At 52.8% G+C, this 18,003-nt stretch overlaps 2 protein-coding genes across 4 annotated transcripts; one reads left to right on the top strand and one right to left on the bottom strand.

The window, feature by feature from the left end:
• Positions 1 to 250: 250 nt before the first annotated feature.
• On the top strand, positions 251 to 13,323 carry ATP4A (ATPase H+/K+ transporting subunit alpha; the record flags this gene model as incomplete). 2 transcript variants are annotated; one of them, XM_080645924.1, is made up of 22 exons in its annotated part: positions 251 to 262; positions 358 to 498; positions 586 to 645; positions 983 to 1,186; positions 2,286 to 2,399; positions 2,635 to 2,887; positions 3,177 to 3,445; positions 4,318 to 4,516; positions 4,890 to 4,999; positions 5,074 to 5,208; positions 5,679 to 5,871; positions 6,579 to 6,754; positions 7,846 to 7,982; positions 8,070 to 8,193; positions 8,316 to 8,484; positions 8,576 to 8,730; positions 10,063 to 10,186; positions 10,583 to 10,728; positions 11,978 to 12,111; positions 12,490 to 12,591; positions 12,683 to 12,774; positions 12,949 to 13,323. In XM_080645924.1, 22 exons carry the CDS (start codon positions 251 to 253, stop codon positions 12,975 to 12,977), a joined length of 3,078 nt encoding a protein of 1,025 aa, XP_080502050.1. In that variant the 3' UTR covers positions 12,978 to 13,323. The 2 variants fall into 2 exon arrangements, with proteins under 2 accessions (XP_080502050.1, XP_080502049.1); XM_080645923.1 differs by having other exon boundaries at positions 8,070 to 8,220.
• A 2,912-nt stretch (positions 13,324 to 16,235) lies between these two features.
• TMEM147 (transmembrane protein 147) lies at positions 16,236 to 17,978 on the bottom strand. Of its 2 annotated transcripts, XM_080645956.1 has the most exons (7): positions 17,802 to 17,936; positions 17,664 to 17,733; positions 17,156 to 17,215; positions 16,933 to 17,069; positions 16,728 to 16,812; positions 16,517 to 16,638; positions 16,236 to 16,433 (listed from the first exon to the last, which is right to left on the bottom strand). In XM_080645956.1, the coding sequence occupies exons 1-7, from the start codon at positions 17,876 to 17,878 to the stop codon at positions 16,310 to 16,312; spliced, it is 675 nt and encodes a 224-aa protein (XP_080502082.1). In that variant the 5' UTR covers positions 17,879 to 17,936; the 3' UTR covers positions 16,236 to 16,309. The 2 variants fall into 2 exon arrangements, with proteins under 2 accessions (XP_080502082.1, XP_080502083.1); XM_080645957.1 differs by lacking the exon at positions 17,664 to 17,733 and having other exon boundaries at positions 17,802 to 17,978.
• Positions 17,979 to 18,003: the final 25 nt, after the last annotated feature.

Below are 18,003 nucleotides of genomic sequence, written 5' to 3'. Positions count from 1 at the left end.
CTATTTTCTTGTTACTATGGATATTCCTACTGATTCCCTGATCTCAGTGGCAGGTTGCGATGGGGTCTGGGCAGGTTGGGCAGCCCAGGAAGGAATTTCTGAGCTGCCCAGGCCTAGAGGTCAACCCAAGGAGCCCTGTAATCAGCTGTAATCAGGCAGTCCTGCCCCACCTCCTCCATCCCTGGGTATATCTGGGCTGGTCCAGATCCAGGCTCTGTATTGGCAAAGGAGGGCAGCTGCACTTGGAACCATGGGAAAGGCAGTGAGTGGGGCCTGGGGTCTGGGGTGTGGAGGGTTGGAAGTTGGAGGCAGGGGTTCTGGTGGGATCTTATGCCTCCCCTCTCCCCCTGTCCCCAGGAGAGTTACGAGTTGTACTCAGTAGAGCTGGGTCCTGGCCCTGGTGGGGACATGGCAGCCAAGCTGAGCAAGAAGAAGGCAGGCAGTGGAGGGGGCAAGAGAAAGGAGAAGCTGGAGAACATGAAGAAGGAGATGGAGATTGTGAGCATGGGGCTGAAGGGCTGGGTAGGGGGCTGGGGTGAGGGCCAGTGAGAGCTGGACAGTGAATGTCCTGCCCCCACCACACAGAATGACCACCAGCTGTCAGTAGCGGAGCTGGAACAGAAATACCAGACCAGTGTGACCAAGGTGAGCTGGGGGCAGAGGGAGGAGTGGGTGAAGAGATGGGTAATGGTGAAGAGGGAGAAAAAGGGAAAATGCATGACAGAGAGAGGTAGATAGGGAGAGAGAGAGAGAGAGAGAGAGAGAGAGAGAGAGAGAGAGAGAGGGAGAGAGAGAGAGGAGAGAGAGAGAGAGATAAAGGGTAGAAGGGGAAAGGGACAGGAACAGAGACAAAGATGGAGAAAGAAAGAAAGAGGCACAAGACAGATGGGGAGCAGAGGGAGGGAAACGGGAAGGAGGGACAGAAGAGTGTATGGGGAGAGGAAAGCCCTTAGCAGCCACTGCTACCCCACCCTGTCCCCAGGGCCTGTCTACCAGCTTGGCTGCGGAGCTGCTGCTGCGGGATGGGCCCAATGCACTGCGGCCACCAAAGGGTACCCCAGAGTACGTCAAGTTCGCACGGCAGTTGGCAGGTGGTCTGCAGTGCCTCATGTGGGTAGCTGCTGCCATCTGCCTCATTGCCTTTGGCATCCAAGCCAGTGAGGGTGACCTCACCACTGACGACAATGTGAGTGTTGGGTACGGGGGGGATAGACATTGGACACAGGGCCCTGGAGGACAGAGAACATTAAGCGTGAGACTCGGGACACCAGGGACATAGGGTGGAGATACAGAGACACAGAAATGCAGCTCTAAGACATGGTCATGGAGGTGGGGATGGACAGACCCAAGATCACAGGAGACACAGAGATAATGTGTTCCAGGTGTGGAGGACATAGGGGGGATACAAAGAAATGCAATACGTAAGAGCTGGGGCTTGGGAATGGAAGACATGGGACAGATCAAGGACAGAGGGCACAGGGGACATTGGGAATAAGGGACAAAAGACTCAGGACACAGTACATGGAGAGACATAGACATCAGACAGGGAAACACAGAGACACAGAGAATATCGAGATGGAGAAAAGGACATTAGATATATGACAGGGGTCAGAACAAGAGACATGGAGATTTAGGGACATGTAACATTGCATTTGGCATAGGATGGGGACTCAGAATTGCATAGACATGGAAGACACTCGACATAGGAACTTGGAATTTGGAACCTGAGACACTGATCGTGGAGTTCACAGAATATGAGGCATAAGATTGACAGCACACAGACACATGGAAACGGGGACACGGGGGCACAGGAACTATTGTGCCCAGGGGATACAGATGATGTCAGGCAGGTTATGAAAAGAGAATGTGAAACATGGAGCACAGGAAATATAGGATGTGGGAGTATGAGGAGACCCAGGGCAGTGGATGTGTGGAATGCAAGACTTGGAGAACACAGGAAAAGGGGACACATATGACCAAGGTACTTGGTGACATGGAGCACAAGTCTTATGATATGGGGACATAGGAGACCTAGGATTCAGGGGCCAGCGAATATGATACACAAGACAATGAGAATTCAGGGCCATTTAATGTGGAATGTGAAGAATATGAGGATAGGAGACAAAAGCCACAGGGAATAGTGCATAAGGATTCCTAGTAGGGTGGGGAAAATCATGGTGGAAGTGACCCTAAGAACACCAGGGAACCAGGGTGCAGATTGGTGGCCTTGTACAGGGAGCTTCCAGCCTCTACTCATAAGCTGACTCCCTCACCTCCTCCCCCAGCTGTACTTGGCAGTGGCTCTCATTGCTGTGGTTGTGGTCACTGGCTGCTTCGGCTACTATCAGGAATTTAAGAGCACCAACATCATCGCCAGCTTCAAGAACCTTGTGCCCCAGGTGGGTCCCACAGCCCTTTACCACTTCAGATTCCAGAGACTTCACACCAGCGCAGGCAGGCTCCTGGCATCTGTGTGGCCCCTCCCATTAGGCCCAGCCTGCCCTTTGCACTTGGCCTCCATCTGTCCCTATAGGTCCTCAACTCACCCCCTTGTTAATCTCCCCACAACCCCATTGAACTCAGCAACTTCCACCCCCACCCCTTATCCACAACTCTGGTGCCCCTGCCCCACAGCAAGCAACTGTAATCCGAGACGGGGACAAGTTCCAGATCAATGCAGACCAGCTTGTGGTGGGTGACCTGGTGGAGATGAAAGGTGGGGACCGAGTGCCCGCTGATATCCGCATCCTCCAAGCCCAGGGCTGCAAGGTGGACAACTCCTCGCTGACGGGAGAGTCGGAGCCACAGACCCGCTCCCCTGAATGTACACACGAGAGCCCCCTGGAGACCCGCAACATCGCCTTCTTCTCCACCATGTGCCTTGAAGGTCTGTGAGGACTTGCCTGCTCACCCAGCTGACCACGCTGCCTCAACACTCCCCATCCCACCTCCATTGGCCTTCTTCTGCTACTTTCTGAGACACACTGCCTCCCATTTCACATGACTGCTACCTCTTTAAGTCATACTAGCTCTCTAGCTCCTGTTATTGCTACTCTCTTCCCAGGCCACACTGCCTCCACTGCCTTACATTACTGCCCCCTCCTTCAGTTCACACTGCTGTGCATGCCCCACTGCTTTCCTCCCAGCCCTGAGTCACCCTCTTGGCCCCAATGCAGGCACAGCACAGGGCCTGGTGGTGAACACGGGTGACCGTACCATCATCGGGCGCATCGCATCACTGGCATCTGGAGTAGAAAATGAGAAAACACCCATCGCTATCGAGATTGAACATTTTGTGGACATCATTGCAGGCTTAGCCATCCTCTTTGGTGCCACATTTTTTGTGGTGGCCATGTGCATTGGCTACACCTTCCTGCGGGCTATGGTCTTTTTCATGGCCATTGTGGTAGCCTATGTACCTGAGGGGCTGCTGGCCACTGTCACGGTGAGTTGGGGAGGGAGAATGGGGTCCATCTGTCCATTCATCCAGGCTTCCCTCCACCATCTCCCATCTTCCTATCTGTCTATCTATTTATTCACCTCCCAGCCTCCCACCCACCTTCTCATCATCTATCTTTCCCTCCCACCCCCATTCCTCCACCTATCCATCCAGTCAGCAAACATTCCTGAGGCTTCTGTGGACCATGTCCTATGCCACACGCTAAGGACTCAGAGATGAAAGGCAGGGTCCTTGACTAAAGGAGGCTGAGACTTGAGGGTGTGGACAACCTTCAACAGTCAGTTCAGAGAAGGCTGAGGGAATGCTCACTTTCTTATTTTATTTATTTGTTAATCCTCACTTGAGGATATATTTTTTCCATTGATTTAGAGAGAGTAAAAGGAAGGGGAATGAGAGATGGGGGCAAGGGGGGGAGACAGAAAGAGAGAGAGAAACATTGATGTGTCAATTGGTTGTCTCCCGCACTGACTGCTGCTGGGGATCGAACCTGCATCCCAGGTGCGTGCTCTTGACTGTGAATGGAACCTGGGACCCTCCAGTGCACAGGCCAATGCTCTGAACCACACTGGCCACATTTTCTCATTTTAATTGTGTTGATAAGTGAACTTACAGAACCTCAGCTAGGGCAGCTTACAGAGGGGCCTGGCTATGTTTATCTGGGTGAATTGGGGAGGCATCCCAAATAGGAAGCACAGGTTGAACAAAAGGGTGTAGGCAAGAAAAAGCCTGGGTTTTGCGGGTGAAATGCTGCAAATCAGTACTGTGGCTGGGGTAGAGGATTCCCAATGCCAAGAGGAGGGAAGTGGGCCTGGAAGCAAAGACTGATCTCCAGGTTGGCTTTTCTCACCTTCACCCAGGTCTGCCTGTCTCTGACAGCCAAGAGGCTGGCCAGCAAGAATTGTGTAGTCAAGAACCTGGAAGCAGTGGAGACACTGGGCTCCACATCAGTGATCTGCTCTGATAAGACGGGGACCCTCACTCAGAACCGCATGACTGTGTCCCATCTGTGGTTTGACAACCACATCCACTCAGCTGACACTACAGAAGATCAGTCAGGTTTGGGAGTGGGAAGAGACAGGGCCTGGAGCAGGATGGAGACTTAGATGGGAGCTCGGAGGTTACTGAAGAGAACCTGGGAGGGCTTTGCACTGATGGAGAGGAACTCCATCCAGATGGGCCCAGAGTCCAGGGCGGGCTTGGTATGGAGTCTCACGGAACTCTTATAGGAGACTCCACACTGGGTCTGAAGGGAAGGCTCCGTCCTGGGGTATGAAGGGAGGGTTTGGGTCCCACACAGGTCTGGGAGGGGAATCATGTCCTAAATTGGGGGTTGGGGGGTTCGGTTGTGATGTGGGAGAGCCGCCGCTCTGTGTCTGGTGCAATCTGGTCTAGTCGCCTCGCGGCCCCAGCCTGGGCGTCTGTCCTGCAGGGCAGACGTTTGACCAGTCCTCGGAGACATGGCGGGCGCTGTGCCGCGTGCTCACCCTGTGCAACCGAGCTGCCTTCAAGTCGGGCCAGGACGCAGTGCCCGTGCCAAAGGTGAGAGCCGGGGACTTGGGAGATAACGGGAGCCTGGTACCACCCGGCGCGCACCTGACGCCCTCCGCTCCCAGCGCATCGTGATCGGGGACGCATCAGAGACCGCGCTGCTAAAATTCTCGGAGCTGACGCTGGGCAACGCCATGGGCTACCGAGAACGCTTCCCCAAAGTCTGCGAGATCCCCTTCAACTCCACCAACAAGTTCCAGGTGTGAGCCCGCCCTGGCCGGCCCCACTGCCCAGTCCGCCCACAGCCAGCCCCGCTCACTGGACTCTCCACCCACATCCGGGGCTGCCCGACGGCCGGGCCTCGCCGCCTCCTCCCTCTCACCCGTCTCCCTTCTCGCCACCTAGGAAGCCCAGCTATATCTGAAACTTCACCCCCCAGAACTTTCACGGCCAGGCCGCGCCCAGCCCTTAGCCGTGGGCTCTTCGCCTGCTCTCTGCTGTCAGGACAGGTGGCAGCTCTCAATTCAAATCCCGCCGGACCAACTCCGGCGCTAAATCAGTCCATTCCCCGCACCCTGGCCCTTAACTACAGCCCCTCCCCAAACCTCGGCCTCTAGAGAGGACCTGCCCAGCCCCAACCTGGTCATCCTAAGGCTCTTCGGTGAGCGCCCCCCGCCGTCAGCCCCGCCCCGTCCCCCGGCCCACTACACCGTCCGCTGATCGCCCGCAGCTGTCCATCCACACACTGGAGGACCCGCGGGACCCGCGGCACGTGTTGGTGATGAAGGGCGCCCCCGAGCGCGTGCTGGAGCGCTGTAGCTCCATCCTCATCAAGGGCCAGGAGCTGCCCCTGGACGAGCAATGGCGTGAGGCCTTCCAGACTGCTTACCTCAGCCTGGGAGGCCTGGGCGAACGCGTGCTGGGTGAGACGGCCAGTGCGGAGGAGGGAGGGGGTAACCGGTGTGCGAGAAGCTAGCACAGACCGAGGCCAATCCTCCCTGCCCTTTCCTGGCTGACTGCTGATCTGCCTCAGTCTACACACTCACCTTTGTTTCCCCTATTTCACTCCTGATCTCTGTCTATGCCCAATTCCTACCTTCACTCAGCCTCTCCAGACCTGTCTTCACTGGGATCTTCCCTATCCTGACCCGACCTTTGACCCATTGGTTTTCCTAGCTCTTGCCCCAATTGATGACCTGCCTTGCTTTCACCTCCACTTTTCAGAGTCCTCTTCTTGACCCTTTGACCTTCCCCAATCCCTGCCTCAACTCAAGACTTTCCCCAATCCTTGTCCTGACCTCTGACCTCCCCCATTTTGTCCTGACTCCTTAAACTTTTCTAACCCCTTCCTCGGCCCTGGAAGGCACAGACCTGTGGTCGAATTCTGGAGTTTTCATTTCACTTGCTGTGCAATGACTTGCAAGAATTGTCCCCTATCTAAGCCTGTTTTTTCATCTGCAAGAGGAGGATCCTAGTAGGCTCATAGGGTGAGTGTGAGGATGGATTCAGATAATGTGAATGAAGGGTTCAGCACAGGGCCAGGCATCACGGGTGCCTGGTGCAAGGGGCCTGGCCTTGCTAGCAAAGGGTCCACCCAGGACTTCCCTGACTTTTCCTTTCTTCTGATCAGGCTTCTGCCAGCTCTACCTGAGTGAGAAGGACTACCCGCCTGGCTATGCCTTTGACGTGGAGGCCATGAACTTCCCAACCAGTGGCCTGTGCTTTGCGGGACTTGTATCCATGATAGACCCACCCCGGGCCACTGTCCCTGATGCTGTGCTCAAGTGTCGCACAGCAGGCATCCGGGTATGCCACTTGAGAAAGGACCAGGCAGGGGCAAGAACAGAGGATGGCAGTATTTGGGGATGAGGAACCCTGTGTTATCTATAAATAGCTTGAACCAAAAAGGGAATATTTTGGTTCATGAAACTAAAAGTTCTGGGGAATGAAGTTTCAGATATAGCTGGATCCAAGTGTTCAGTGTCATTAGGAATTTCCCTTCATGTGCCAGCTCAGCTTTTCTCTCTGCTGGCTTTATTCTCAAGCAGTCCCTCCATTTTAATAGACAAACATGATCACCCCCAGCAGCTCCAATTTACCTGTTTACCCACTCTTTCTGTGCCCCTTTTGCAGTTGCACTAGACTGGGTCACATGTTCCTCTCTGAACCAGTCACTGTGGCTGGAGGATAGAGACCTTATTTGGCCAGGTCTGGGCTTACTTGCCCAATCTTGGCCAGAGACCTCAACTAGAAGCTGAGGGGAGGAGTGGTTCCCCAAAGACAAATCAAGGGTGGGAGAGCCAGTGCTGAGCAAGTATCATCCACCCCCAAGTCTTTCCTGTGATCTGAAAGACCCTATAAGATCTGAGCACAGTTACTTTTTGAAGCTCATTCATTAGCTCTCTACCTCTTGTTCACTCCTCTCCTGTCATCTTGGCCTGCCTATTGTTCCTCCAATAGTTCAGGCATGTTCTCACCTCTCTCATTTTGCATTGGCTGTTTCCTTTGTCAGGAACACTTTTCCCCCAGATTTCTATGTGGCCAACTCTCACCTCTTTCAGGTGTCTGCTCAAATGTCACCTTCTTGATGAGGCTTTCTCTGGACACACTTAAAATTGAACCACCCCTTTTTTTACCCAACACTTGCCATCCCCTTTGCCCAGTTTAATTCCCCCCTCCTTCTAACATGCTATATCATTCATTTATAATTAAAAAATATTCTTTCACATCAGAAACTCCATGAAGACAGGGATTTTTGTCTATTTTGTCTCTGCTACTTCCAAGGCACATAGCAGGTGGTCACAATTTGTTGAATAAATGAATGAGTATATCACCAGGGAAGGCAGCAAGAATGGGCTGATCTGAAGGAGTCAAGGGTCTGCTGGTCCTTCCCACAGGTGATTATGGTGACAGGTGACCACCCCATTACAGCCAAGGCTATTGCGGCCAGCGTGGGCATCATCTCTGAAGGCAGTGAGACAGTGGAGGACATCGCTGCTCGTCTCCATGTGCCTGTAGACCAGGTTAATCGGAAGTAAGCCTCCTTCAGCTCTCCCCATGGATCTTCCCATGCCCTACCCAGACTGAGGCCCCAGGGATGCCCTCCTACCTTCCTCCCCAGGGATGCCCGTGCCTGCGTGATCAATGGCATGCAGCTGAAGGACATGGACCCATCAGAGCTGGTTGAGGTGCTGCGCACCCACCCTGAGATGGTGTTTGCTCGTACCAGTCCCCAGCAGAAGCTAGTGATTGTGGAGAGCTGCCAGCGACTGGTGCGACCCTGCTGATGGAGGTGGACAGAAGGGCTGGGCTGGCCCTGGGCTAGCCTTTCACTGACCACCTGCCCACCTCCACCCACTCCCTGCAGGGTGCAATCGTGGCTGTGACAGGGGATGGTGTCAATGACTCCCCAGCCCTGAAGAAGGCAGACATTGGTGTGGCCATGGGCATTGCTGGCTCAGATGCTGCCAAAAATGCAGCCGACATGATCTTGTTGGATGACAACTTTGCCTCCATTGTGACAGGCGTGGAGCAGGGTCCGGGCTGGGTCAGAGATAGGGGCAGGCAGTGTGGGCACAGGAGGAAGTGTTCTGCGAGGAGGCTGAGGTGCCTACTGTACTCCCATAGGCCGACTGATCTTCGACAATCTGAAGAAGTCCATCGCTTACACATTGACCAAGAACATCCCTGAACTGACGCCATACCTCATTTACATCACTGTCAGTGTGCCCTTGCCCCTCGGGTGCATCACTATCCTCTTCATAGAACTCTGCACTGACATTGTGAGTCTACAGCTCCATGCCTTCTCCCACACGTGGCCATAGACGTATGTCCATAGACAGATATGATGGGTAGAGACCACCACAGGCAGGCAGGAAGATAGACACAGACAGAACTACACACGGGTAGATGCTCAGGTAGGCATGGACAAAACCCATGGACACAGCCCATGGACACACATGGACTCAGATACAGATACTCAGATAAACAAAAGTATTGACAGATAGAGATGTCTGGCTAAACTTGGATCATAGACAGACATCTCTCAATAGGTATGGGCAAATAAATACCATCAGATAGACTCAAGGCAGACAGATATGAAAGAGCCACAAATGTAGCCAGAGGCTGGCCATGTTGACATGTTTATTCACAACTTACATAGTGCCTCGTCTGGACCAGGCACTCATTAATTTACTTAATTTTGTCCTCATAGCCACTCTATGACCCGGGCTTTATTTATCACCCTTGTGTTACTGATGACCTCACTGGGCATAGGTAGGTTGAGTAACTTGCCCCAGGTCACACAGCTAATAAGTGGCACAGCTGGGATATGAGGCCAGGCAGTCAGATGCCCCAGAGCCTGTGCTCTTGATCAGTACACCTTGCTGCCACTCTGTAGTCACACACTTATGGGGTGGAGCATGTTTTTTTCTGCCAAGATCCATTTGGATATTTATAACATCATTTGCTTAATATAATTCACTTAATATAAATTATGTTGCTATGAGAAAAGCTCCTAGATTTATTGGATTTTGAGTCCTGCATAAGGTTGCCTTGGCAGGGACAGACCAAATTATTTTGTGTGCTCATACGGCCACAGGCTGGACATTCCCCACCCCTGGATACAGAGAAACAAAGATAGTGACAGACATAGAAACAGGGACACAGAGTCACAAAAGCAGAGACACAGTCACAGAGAAAGATACCAGAGACAAGGACAAAGAAACAAAGTAAGGGAGGGAAATAGAGGGGCCCAAGACTAGAGTACCCTAGAGAAAAAACAGACAGAGAAGAGAAGGCGGCAGCAGCAAGGGAGGAGATAGAGACAGAGATGGGAGAGAATATGTAATAGTGTAGACAAATGCAGATGTTCTGATAGAGACAGATAGCAGGACATATGTGAACACAGATGTGGAGTAGATATGCCAAGACTCCTGACAGGGGCCAGCTGGACCTAGGCTGTTCAGGCAGGTGTGGCTGTGTAGTCACTGCAGATCTTACCTCCTAACCTCAGTCCTGTCCCTGCCCACCGGCAAGGGGGAAGAGAGCTCCAGAGAGTAGAGGACCGGGGCCCAGGAAAACCCTTAACCCAGGTTGCTTCTGCTTCTGGACAGTTCCCATCTGTGTCCCTGGCATATGAGAAGGCTGAGAGTGACATTATGCATCTGCGGCCACGGAACCCGAAGCGTGACCGATTAGTCAATGAGCCCCTGGCTGCCTACTCCTACTTCCAGATCGGTGAGTGCTCATGGGGCTGGGAAGCCTGGGGCTCTCCTGCAGGCCTGCTTACCTGCTTTGAGGTCTCTGAGGCTCTGGCTTGTTCTGGATCTTGGTGTCTGCATTTGATCCTGGGTCTCTGTCATTCTGAGTCCTATCTGTACATAATGGTTTCTATGATCCCCTATATCCCTTCTCTGCCTCTGTTCTCTATGATCCTGTCTCTGGGTTGTTGCCTCCTTCAGGCAATTTTGAGTTCTCTGAGTGTCTCTGTCACTGAGTGCCATATTTAGTGTCCTTATCAATCTCCTGGGGCCTTGTCTTTCTGTATCTGTCTCTCCAACTCTGCTCCTGTCATTCTCATGTCATCATTTCTAAGTCCTGACTCTTGTGTTTCTGTGTCCCTGCCCCTCCCAGGTGCCATCCAGTCATTTGCTGGCTTCACTGACTACTTCACAGCCATGGCCCAGGAGGGCTGGTTCCCACTGCTGTGTGTGGGGCTGCGGCCACAATGGGAGAACCACCACCTCCAAGATCTGCAGGACAGCTATGGCCAGGAGTGGGTGAGTCCCATGACTCCCTTATTTCCAGTGCCAGCAATCTGGTGTGTTGTACACATGCAAACTAAGCTCAGCCAGAGCATCCCAGACCCCCCGGGCTCCCTGCCAGTTCTGGGGCAGAGGGCCTTTCTATACTGTATCTTGCTCGACACTTCTGAAGATCCCAGCTGCAGATGGGTCCTCTCCCTGCCCTGACAGTAACACATCATCTCAGGTGTGGAACCAGGCCCCTATTCTGTTATATTCCCTGTTTCACTAACACAGTGTATGTGCATTTGTGGCCGACTTTAATGAAGGTTTGGAGCACAGAGGTCAGACCTTATTGGCAGGTGTGTTTAGCTTGTCCTATAGAGCTCAGATCAGGTTATTTCCCTTAAACATTTACTGCCATGGTTAAGAATGTAGACCTTAGAGCCAGACTGCCTTGGATTCATATAGTATGCAATGTTCCTCACTGTGGTGCAACCCTGGGCAAGTTGCTTTGACTCACACTGTGCCCATTGCTCACCTCTAAAGTGGAGAGAACACTGATGCCTACCTCAGTGATGTTCAGCAGTATCAGCATCACATAGGAACTTATTTGAAATGCAAATTATCAGCTCCTCCCCCAGACCTCTGGAGTCAGAAACTTTGGGGGCAGGCCTGGAATCTGTTTTAACCAGCCCTTCTGGGGTTCTGGTGCACACTGAAGTTTGAGTACCACCAATCTATCTCATGGGAATATTGGATTAAATGAGATAAAACATGTGAAACACTTGGTACCTGCAGCATAGGAAGTGCTCCCCACACAATGAGCTGGGATTAAAAATAGTTATATTGAAGAAATGAACTGGATAGTGACTGCCCCTTTAAGTGCTATTCCCCATAGGCCTACCTGGTTCAGTTATATTTGCCATCTGCCTGAGCCCTGGAATCACAGGACTTTGCAAATCCTGCTTTGGGATTCCAATTCCTTTTCCCCAGGTCCCTTATTTCGGGTGCCAGGAAATTCTACCTCCCTTCTTTCATTATGAAAGCAATTGGATGACCTGTCACCTACCTATGCACTGACCTCCAAGCTCCGCTAGACAGCTTCTGCACCTCACACTGTGAGGTCCTACAAACCTAGCAGATCCTGTGCCTCTTTTCCCCCCATCCTAGGCTCTGGTGCAGGGGAAAGAGCAGTTAAGGTCCCTGGCCCCAGCCCGAGTGCCAGGCTGGCTGCAGAGGCTCTCCCTTTGGGCTCAGGCTGCTTTTGTTCCCTGTTCCACAGACATTTGGGCAGCGCCTGTACCAGCAGTACACTTGCTACACCGTGTTCTTCATCAGCATCGAGATGTGCCAGATCGCTGACGTTCTCATTCGAAAGACACGCCGCCTCTCTACCTTCCAGCAGGGCTTCTTCAGGTGTCCCCAGGCCTGCCCTCAAGCCCTAGTCCCAACTTCCATCAGGTCCTGACCAGGGCTTACTGCAGTCAGCGAACACCAGCGCTGAATGTGCAGATGTGCCAGTGCCAGGTGCTAATATTCCTTATCAGTAGCTCCCACCATGTGCCTTTCAACTGGCCTCTCCATGTTTCATCAACTAAAAGGATGATGCTGATAGGCCAGCACTGTTGCAGAGGGGCAGGCCACTCCTGTGTTAAATGTTTAGAACATCTCCCTGCTACTAATGGCATCTGACCTCCTCTGACCCAGTACCTTATTTCTATCTGGCCCCCATTTCCTAAAGGCTTTGTCCTGAGTCTGGCAGTCTGAGCCTGTTCCACCCTGTGCCACCTGCAGGAACAAGATCCTGGTGCTTGCCATCGTGTTCCAGGTCTGCATCGGCTGCTTCCTGTGCTACTGCCCGGGAATGCCCAACATCTTCAACTTCATGCCCATTCGGTGAGGGGTCATGAGGTGTGAGCAGAGGGATGGGCGTGTGGGACACAGACTGGGGATGGCCCTTACCTTGTCATCTCCCCTGTACCTTCAGGTTCCAGTGGTGGCTGGTCCCCATGCCCTTTGGCCTCCTCATCTTCGTCTATGATGAGCTCCGAAAACTTGGAGTTCGCTGTTGCCCAGGGAGTGAGTGTGGAGACTGGAGGCCTGGGGGTTGGGAACTGAAATGTTCTCAGAGCACCTGTCTGACCTTTGACCCTCACACTTGACCTCCAAATCAAACTACCACAAACACTGAGACCCTGGCCCCACCTCCTGACCCCTCTCCCCTCAGCACTGAGTCTTTGTTTTCTCTCCCAGGCTGGTGGGACCAGGAACTCTACTATTAGAGGGACTGCTGCCTTCAAGTCATCCCTGCCTCTACCACAGCCAGATTGGGGCAAGATTCATGGGACTGTCTGGACAGTCACTCAAACACCTGAGCAGTCAAGAATCCTAGCCTGATCTGTCTGTTCCTGTAGCCCATGGCACCCCAACCTTGAAGAGACCCTCCCTACTGCCCTTCCCCATCCAAAAGGGCCCTCTGAGCTGGCCTGGGGAAGCCCCCATCTGAGGGGGGAGGTTTGATGGGAGGAGCTAGTAGCTCCTGTGAGGTGGGGTACTTGGGGGCTCTTCTTTAAAACACACTTGTGTCTGCATAATAGTAATAAACCAGCTCACAGTGACTGCTTTTTAATTTGGTGTGGCACCGTCTTAAGTGGTTTTCATGAGCCCCTTTGGTCCCACAATCCTACAACTTAGGGGCTGTTTGTTCAGGGCTGTATCTCCAGTTCCTAAAATACAGCCTGGCACACAGTAGGTACTCAATAACCCTTCCTTGGGAAAATGAAGTCCCATTTCTTTGCCTAGGGTTACAGCATTTAAAGGTGAGATGGATGTGACCACAGGCACCCTCCAGAGCACTCTTTAAGCATTCTACTAACCCAGTGTCAGCAAACTCATTAGTCAACAGAGCCAAATACCAACAGTACAACGATTGAAATTTCTTTTGAGAGCCAAATTTTTTAAACTTAAACTTCTTCTAATGCTACTTCTTCAAAATAGACTCGCCCAGGCCGTGGTATTTTGTGGAAGAGCCACACTCAAGGGGCCAAAGAGCCGCATGTGTCTCGCAAGCCGTGGTTTGCTGACCACTGCACTAACCTAAACACTGCCTCTGGGCTCTCTCAGCACCCATTCTCCCTCTGGGGAGGCTCCTTGACACAGGGTGTCAAAATCTTTTCCACCTCAGGCTGTCCCCGCCCTCCAGCCTTCACAGGTGTCTCCACTGATTCCACTTGTTCACCCCTTTGCAAAGCAATAGGCATCCCAACTTACTCCTGGGACTAAACTCATAGGCTCCTCTTTACACCCTCACCTGAAAAGTTAAACTTCCAACTGCCAGAAATTCCCGTCCCAGGCCCTCCACCTCCCTCTGGCCCTACCCTTTCTTGTCTCTTTTTCCCTTTCTTTAATGAGTCTCTCTGGCTAGGCCCCTGGCTTCTCCCTCCTCTTCATCACAGTACCCCTGCCCACATCTCAGTTCTGTCTCTGCAGTGTTATCTGCATCTGTTTCTAGCTTCCCCAGGCATGTCTGGAGGACCCATGCTGCTCTCTGTATCATCCTCCAAACCTGCTCCCATCCACTGTCCCATCAGTAGGTTCCTCCTCCTACGAAAATGTGATGAGACCTTGGGAAGGGCTCTTCACTCCTTTCTCACCTGTCATCTCCACAATCCCCCTACCACACAGAAAAAAACAGGCTGTTGGTCACCACCTCTACTCTGCTTATAGCCACTCTCCTACTTCCGCCACCCCTGTCCTGGTCCAGTCCTGATTTTCTAACCTCAGTCTCCCCACCCACAGGGGCCACAGAAATCTCCCCAAAGCCAAATCTGACCCTGTTGACCCCCCCCACAGAACTCTCCCTGGTTCCCCACTGTCCCTGGTCAACTCCTCAGCCCAACCCTCAGAGCCTTCTGGGATCCAGACCCTGACTTCTGTCTCACAAGCCCCCTTAAACTTGTTCCAACCAGTTGTTCGATGAAAAGGGAAGGCCCTGACTTCAAGGCCTTTATACAGGCCTTGACACCTGTTTTCTCCTCTTAGTCTCACTAACTCATCTTTCAGGTCTCAGCTCATACATCTCTCTTCCAGGGAACCCAGCCTGCCCTCCCCCTCACCCCCCTTTCCACCCCTTGAGTCAGCTGGCTCCTCGGGACCACCATTGTTTTACCATCACAGCTCTGATCACTAGTTTAGCTCATCAGTCCTACCACTCTGATCAGGCTTCACCCATCACAGCCCTGATTCCTCTTGGCCTGTGCTACCACCTTCCCCGCAACTACTCTGGTCTGTCTGTATCCCATGGAAGCTGGGATTAGTTCATAAACAGTTAGCCACCAGAAGCGGGGCCTGGGAGTCTCTGCTCAGGAAATAGTTGTTGAATTAATTTCCACAAACTTCATTTGTCCCAACACGTGTCAAGAGCTAGGTGGTGCATGGGATAAAGGTATGTGAGAAAGTGACTCCATTACATATCCACCTACCTGGACTGGGGGAGTACCTGCTTTAATCCCTTTTCAAGTCAAAGTCAGAGTGACCAATCAATCACTTCCCCATTGCTCTCCCAAGATACCTGTGGACCCTGTCTTGACTAGGGGCAAGGGGATGGGGCTAGAAGATAGTGGTTGTATGTTCCCTCTGAAAACACCAAGACTGCCATAGCAAAGCTGAGCAGCTGTGCATGATGTTTTCCTAGACCCAGAGTTAAATAACATTATGGCAGGACCTCCACTGGTAGAATCAGAGAGGGGCAACTGCCCAGTTTCACGTCCTGGGGGATTGCACTGGGAAAACCAGGGCTGGGGAACACTTTCCTGGGTGGCAGGATTTGCATCAAGGTGGAGCTAAAACATGAAATTCAAAGCTCTGCTTCTGACATCCCTCAGGGAGGGGTCAGAAATAGGGCAGGGAGCTGACCCCATTGGATCATGGAAAGGTTGGTATGGGGAGGGTGGCATCCAGGACAACATCCAAATTTAGGGGCTCAAATGCTCTGCTTGGCTGCAGCTGTCTCTGAATTCTACCCTAAGAAGACTCAGACCAGGATTTTATCTGAAGACCATAGAACTGAGGAACTCAGAATCACAGAAGTCTGCCCCAACAGTCCAGTGTGCAATGGGGAGCTCTAGATGGTTGTAAGGAGGATGAATTAGTAAGACTGGGTTTCAGATAGATCCCCTTGGCTGCCATATAAAGGGTGGATCAAAGGAGATTAGGGACAGGGGTCTCGGAGGTGACCAGTGAGGAAAGGGCCCATACGGTAGAGGGTAGAAGGCCAGGTTAAGGTTGTGAGAAGTCCCCAAGAACTTTGGATTCTAGCTCCCCTCTACCACCTGTTCTCTAATTTGCCACTGCTCAAATATTATATACTTTAAGCCCTTCAGTCTACCCTGGGAAAACAAAGAGCTGAGGAAAGGCTATAGGAACACAGGACAAATCAGAGCCAGGCTGTCTACCTGGCTCCAAAGCCAGAACAAGGGCCTCTGGGACACAGGTGAGTGTGGTATTGGTAGACGGCTCCAGAGAGAAATGTAGGCGGAAACAACTTCTCAAATACTGTTTAATTCACTAAAACCTGGAGACAAGGAAAAGGTATGTGAATGCCTGGGGCCCAAGCCTAGGAGTGCACGTTGACAACAGCGACATACAAGGCCAGGGTGCTGAGGGCCAGAAGCCCTGTCACTACTGCTCGGGCCAGAAGTGCTGTCCAGCTGCCCAAGGAACAAAGGTGGACGAAGGTCCTGTGAGGAAACATCGCAATGAAAGAAGGAAAACAGATAATCCATCCCCTTTTGGACCCATCCTTGAATCCCACGCAACTCACTCCATGACAAAGGCCTTATAGACGCTGAGGAACATCAGCAGGAGGACAGCTGGCCGGAAAGTGTGGTACAGGTCGTAGCGTGTTATCATCCACACCTGGGCAGATGCAACGATGTAATGGACCTGAAGGGAGGCAGGAAGTCAGGGCCAAGTATTGGGGAGAAGTACTGCCACCAGCAAAAAGGTGTGTATGGGACAGTAGCACTGCCTACCAGACTGATGTTGGAATCAATGCTCATCTGGATGTATTTCCAGTCAAATTCAATGCCCCGGGCTCCAACCCAGAGGGGGATGCAACTGAAAAAGGCAAAGGGAAGGATTCTCCAGTACCCAGAAACCCTCAGCACCCAGAATCTGAGCCCCCACCCTCCAGAATCTCTCTGAAACCGTTGTTCTTTCTCAGGAACCTGCACACACCGGGACATAATGAGCTCTGCAGTGGCCCAGCCCAGAGCAGCAACCATAATCTTGTACTCCCCTTTGCCGGCATTCCGAGACATGACAAGGTTTAGGCCTACTAGGTCTGCCACATCCACGCTGGCCTTCATGAACTCCTGTGGGTCAGGTTAAGGCTTGAGTAAGTACAGATGTCAGGAGGCCTTACTTCTGCACTCCCTCCCCCCTTCCTTGCCCTGCTCACCCCAATGAAGTCATAGATGCCGCCTTCCCAGGTGGGAAAGAAAGTGGCCAGGAACAACATCTGAGAACAGAAAACAGAGGTCACCTCAAGGTGTGGGAAGTTAGTGTGTACAGTCCTGGGGTTCTCATATGGAGAGGGACCACCAGATGAAGGGGCACGATTACAGGACCGGTGGAGATGCAGGGAAGAGGCCTGGAAGCTTTTCTGTGGTGATCACAGGGTCAGACCTGGAGGTGCGTGGGCTGGCCGCGACCAGCAGCATTTGCAGCACCCGGTTGTGGTTAGTGGTTCTTAACCATACAAAACCCCTTCAAACGATATAACCTGGTTTTCTCAATCGTACAAAAATAGCTATGCAAAAGCCGCTTGCAGGCGTCTCCTCAGGTTCCACCCTTCCAGAGCCCATCTTCTATGGGTAGAGCTGAGGACCACACAGCGCGATCTGGGCAGGGTGGAGCGCTGGGTCTGGCGAGTCTGGGGCCAGAAGAGCGGCTCTGGGCGCCCTCACCTTGCACAGCTGCACGAAGAGGTAGGTGACCCCAGCCTGGACGCACTTCCAGAAGGCATTGTACTCGGACCTGCAGGAGCCGGCGGTGAGGGCTCGCCCGGACCCGCGCCCCCCGCCCCGCGGCCGCCCCGCACTCACAGGCCGCTGCACTTGTAGGTGATGAAGTAGGGGAAGTAGGCCAGCGCGAAGCAATTCCCGAAGTGAAACAAGGTCATGGCGCCGCCCCCGCCCGCCGCAGCGCAGGTCTCTACCTCGCCCTCCAGACGCCTGAGCCAGCGCCGGGCACCCCGGCCTCCGCCGCGGCCCGCGCGGCCTTCTGGGAGCGGAGTCCAGGGCGCGG

Source organism: Plecotus auritus, assembly GCF_963455305.1.
Source record: "Plecotus auritus genome assembly, chromosome: 10".
NCBI lineage: Eukaryota > Metazoa > Chordata > Mammalia > Chiroptera > Vespertilionidae > Plecotus > Plecotus auritus.
Note: the sequence above shows the minus strand (reverse complement) of the source record. Positions and strands in the feature narration are given on the sequence as shown.